This window comes from Phoenix dactylifera, chromosome 11 (genome assembly GCF_009389715.1).
Source record: "Phoenix dactylifera cultivar Barhee BC4 chromosome 11, palm_55x_up_171113_PBpolish2nd_filt_p, whole genome shotgun sequence".
Taxonomy (NCBI): Eukaryota; Viridiplantae; Streptophyta; class Magnoliopsida; order Arecales; family Arecaceae; genus Phoenix; species Phoenix dactylifera.
Window position 1 is genome coordinate 18109022 of NC_052402.1, and position 4391 is coordinate 18113412.

The 4391-nt window shown below is 40.9% G+C and overlaps 1 protein-coding gene across 1 annotated transcript; it reads right to left on the reverse strand.

Annotated features, from left to right (window-relative positions):
- Positions 1-230: 230 nt before the first annotated feature.
- Positions 231-3143, reverse strand: LOC120112419 (transcription factor bHLH123-like). The gene is made up of 7 exons (XM_039131806.1): positions 2513-3143; positions 1817-2411; positions 1588-1704; positions 1417-1482; positions 1237-1302; positions 1069-1119; positions 231-970 (listed from the first exon to the last, which is right to left on the reverse strand). Exons 1-7 carry the CDS (start codon positions 2836-2838, stop codon positions 821-823), a joined length of 1371 nt encoding a protein of 456 aa, XP_038987734.1. The 5' UTR covers positions 2839-3143; the 3' UTR covers positions 231-820.
- Positions 3144-4391: the final 1248 nt, after the last annotated feature.

The window sequence follows — 4391 nt, forward strand, 5'->3', positions numbered from 1 at the left end:
GGTAATTTTATCTATCTGGAAGGTCTCGCAAATCTAGTAACCTTATACCCTATGAAGTGTGCGACCGAACCTAGATGGCTGGTTGGGGCGTGGCCCATCCAATCAATGCCCTCGAATGTGAGGTTCCTACGAAAGGCATAAAGGCAGCCCCACTTTTCCCTTCCTAAATTATCAAGCATTCTGAGGGGGAGAGAGAGGGAGAGAGTCACAAGCGGGCCACCCTCTGACTTCCACTACCGCTTTCAGAACCATATAAATAAATTTAAAAGTAAGATCCCCAAAACTATACATTGAATTTCTTCTGAGGGGAAAAAAAAAAAAAAAGTGGTGCCAGCCTTTACCGTCGCATCGAACAGGAGCAAAACCCGAGCTTCGTTCCCCTTCTTCACCTTCCACCTCCAATACCCTTATGCTGAATTCAGCGACGAACATAAGGTCCCCACCTCCAAAACCTTTTCACAAAAACCTGCCAAATTTAGCACCTGTTCCGATTCGGTAATCCTGGCCACCTCTTAATACAACGCTCTTTTGATTATTCCCTCCAAAGTTCTCTACTCCATGGCCAGCCTCATATCATTCTCCTTGTAGCTGTCCCAACTTAGCCTGTCTTTGAAGGGTCCCCTCCTTTCCCTTCGCTTCTCTTTATCTTTCCTTTACTGGGTTTTTGTTCTTTCTCCCCAGACGACAAAATGCCATATGTGTTTTTCCTTTTTTTTTTTTGTTCCCCTTTTCTGTAATCTATCATTCCCTCCCTTGCTTTGGCTTGACAACATTCTGCACATGAGTGGTTTTCCTCCTCCCTCAAAACCCTAACTCCTCCCTACCTGAAGGTTCCTCCAAAAGTCGGATGCCAGAAGTCAGCTGTGGTCTCACTGGCCATGGGGTAAGTGATCGAGATTGGAACAAGGCACAGCCCTCGGCTTCTAAGGTCTTGCTTCGGTCCGTCACCATTCTTTGACTTGTCCGAGCCCTTAACAAATCAATGCAACAATATTAGTATGCAATCACCAGCAGTCAAGGGAGGAATCCAACTAAATTAATTGACAAAAGTTTAAAAGATTTTAGTACCTGCTGGTGCTGCATGGGATGCCCATTCTTTAAATATGGAGTGCTTAAAACCTGACATTTTTAACCAATGTTAATAGTTTGAGAGAGTTAACCAATGTTAGTACTAGAAGATGGATAATTGGTGGGATAGACATATGCAAACCAGAAGGCATTGATGAAGAGACTTACACCAACTTGATCATGAAGGAACTTAATGTGCTCGATGGCCTCGTGGAGAACCGATGCGGTGTCGGTCTGAAAAGAAATACGAAACGATTCAGCTAAAAGCAAGGAGCAAGCTTTCACAGAGATACTCGAAGGGAAACTATTCTAGCTATAGTCTCGAAGAAAGTGATCGAAAAATTGTACCTTTCCAAAAGGTGAAACTAGCTGCTGGAGTGCGGTGATTCTGTCCCCTAATTTCTCTTTCCTGACCTACAAACAAGAAATCTAAAAGCTATCATGCATGTTTAGAGAGAGAAGAACAGAAAAGGATCCAACTGCCATTAATTAAGATCTCCATCGGATCGTCCACCGTACCTTGAAGGTCGGTAATGGCAACGGTGACTCGATTCGAGGCTTTTTGGATGTGGGCTCGCTGCTGCCACTTTTCTTTGATGGAGAGGAACACGAATCTCGAACTCCTTCGGAATTCAGCTAGATGATTCAAAAAAATATATCATAAAAGAAGCTCAAACTGAGGTCCCAAAAACCCTAAATATCAGCAAGAAAATAACTCGAACTACATCTTCCGAGCTATGATATTCACCTTTGGGGCAAGGTTGCTGCAGCTGGGCTTCTGCTGAAAAGCCTGCGAGACAAATTGGGAAGGCGTGGGAGGGTAAAGCCCCGTTCCCACTTCGCTCATGGAGGCAGCGGAAGCGTTCCAAAAGGGAGTGTTGTTGGAGAACTGCAACTGATTGCCAGGTTGCTGCTTTGGAGGAGAAGACTTTAGGAACTGAGGGAAATTAGCCGAAGAGCGTTGCAACAGCTCACTGGAGCTCCCACGATATGCCATCATGGGAGACTGGTAATTTACCAAACGATTGTCATAAACGGACTGTTGCGGTTTGTCATCAGGTTCGAGCAGGCCTTGTAGCATCACAGAAGAACATCCATAGGAGGCCGGAACAAGGGGGTAGCTACTAACACCAGCATCACGAGACTCGTTGCCAGCGCTAAGATGTTGTTGCTCTGATAAGAAAGATTGATTCATGTCCTTAAATAAGTTTGTTGTTGAATCTCCGGTGACCGCATGGACTTGATTGGATTCTACTGATGGTTCTTCCCGGAAATAAGCCCTTGATCTTGGATCCTCTTGGAGCATGACATGGAAACTGGTCTCAGCTCTTCCACCACTCCTACTACATCAGTTTAAATGGCATGATTAAATGAATCAAAAGGTTCTATTTATATTGAATGAAAAATAAATATTGGAGAACTTATAAGAGGAAGAAGAACTAACAGCAGGGTTTGCGTCCAATCCGTTGAGAGGCCAAAACCGGGCGTTTGAAAGGAAGAATCGATCAAGGGGAGACCGGCATCGGGCGGTGGGAGCTTGTGGGTGTCTTGAAAATTGAGAGAGCTGCCGGAGGCTGAGCCTGCCAACTCTTCCCCGGATCGGGCCTTGGGTTCAGCCAACTCGGCCGTCGCCCAGCTGAAGCCCCCACCGCCGATGTCGGTGATCGTAGTTGAAGATGAGACCGAGGCCAGGACATCGGAGCCGGCACTTCTTGCAAGGTTCCACCAGCCCCCACCACTGCATATTCCAGACTGGAAGTCATCTGCCATGGTGATCTCTCTCTTCCCGGCTGTTCTTCTATTCTCCTGTCCTCTTCTGTTGGCTGGGTTATGGTTCCTTGGGGTTTCGGCTTCTGATGGAATGGAAAAGACTGGAGAACCGGAAGTTCCCTTTATATTACGCCTTTGGGATCTGTACGGTTTCGGCAGGAGAAAACCGATTGGGGGGCGCGATGAGGCGGTAGACTTGCTTTTTCATTCCTTAGTGGTCATTATTTCATAGTTTCTTTCGTTTTTAACGAGAAATTTGGTTGTTTGTGTAGAATTAGAATTTATGTATTTGCTTAGGTACAAAGGATTATGATATAGTTTCTTTCTTTTTATCCTTTCAAAGTTAATTACTCACCCCTATATAGTTGACCTGGCTTTCTTGGTTACTATGGGTTACGGAAGGTTCCAAAATCTTCTTTTGTCTGTAACTTGATGGAGAGAAAGTGTGTGTGTGTGTGTGTGTGTTCATGTTGGCATCCAAGAGGGCTTTCTTCATTAATCATCTCCATTCCACCTGCAGACCTGATTGAAAAGAGTATTTATAAGTGTTAAAATATTTCCTCCAACGGCATCACACTGTAATTTGAGGTTTTTGTAAGCATGCATCATCACATCTTTTAGCTTTTGAAATAGCTATTTGATAGGATAGAAAATTTGCATTTCTGAATATTTTTATTAGTAAATATGGTATTATAGAATCTAAGCTACTTGATTTGCTCAAGACTTCTTAAATGTTCATTAACTCTATATATATTGCAAAAAAGAGATAATCTAGAAAAGAGTTACAACTCAAGATATTTAGAGAATGTTGAGTGCAGACTAATTAATCATAAATGATTTCTCGATTTGACACAAGCCTAAGGAAAAAACAAAAGATAGCAGTTACGAATAAGAGAGAGAAAATATTTACATCAAAAGTTTAATTCGAAAAAATGCATATGGTAATCATATATTTTTTTGTATATGTTGCTTTGTTATATAGACATACAAGTAGATACTACAATATAATAAGACGAATCCAACACAAGACGATATTGTATATCAAGTGGTAAGAAAGTAATAACTCAGAATGATTAATATAATAAGATGAATCCAACACAAGACGATATTATACACAGCTCATTGCTAACAATGATTAATGTTCATAAAAAAATAAGTTATTCTCCTTATTTGCAGAAAAACTTTTTATGGAGAATAACTCAGAAGTTTAAAGAAAGTAATAAAAATTAAAATTAAATGTTACATAAAATTATAATCATTACATTTACAATAGAAAAAAGGTAACACCAATGGTGGGTAATTTATTTTAAAATTAATGAAACATTGATAATTAGGATTTTTTTTGAGAAGAACCTAGCTTGGAAAAAAAATAAATCCCACAAAAGTATTGCTGTCTAGACCAAATATCAGAAAAAAAGGTACAAAACTCGCTCAACAAGGTCTTTCCCTCTAAAAATCATTCAAACAATAAGAAAGTTAAGGCTAACTTAATACTTTTTTTAGAACCAAGAGAATGGTGTTATGATACACACACACACACACATATATATATA

Bases quoted from the DNA above. Each gene is read 5' to 3' on its own strand.
- LOC120112419 (XM_039131806.1), bottom strand. From the start codon at position 2,838: ATGGCAGATGACTTCCAGTCTGGAATATGCAGTGGTGGGGGCTGGTGG. The intron at 1,705-1,816 runs GTGAATATCATA...TGAATCATCTAG, and splicing joins GCAGCAACCTTGCCCCAAAG to CTGAATTCCGAAGGAGTTCG. The intron at 1,303-1,416 runs GTACAATTTTTC...ATTTCTTTTCAG, and splicing joins TAGTTTCACCTTTTGGAAAG to ACCGACACCGCATCGGTTCT.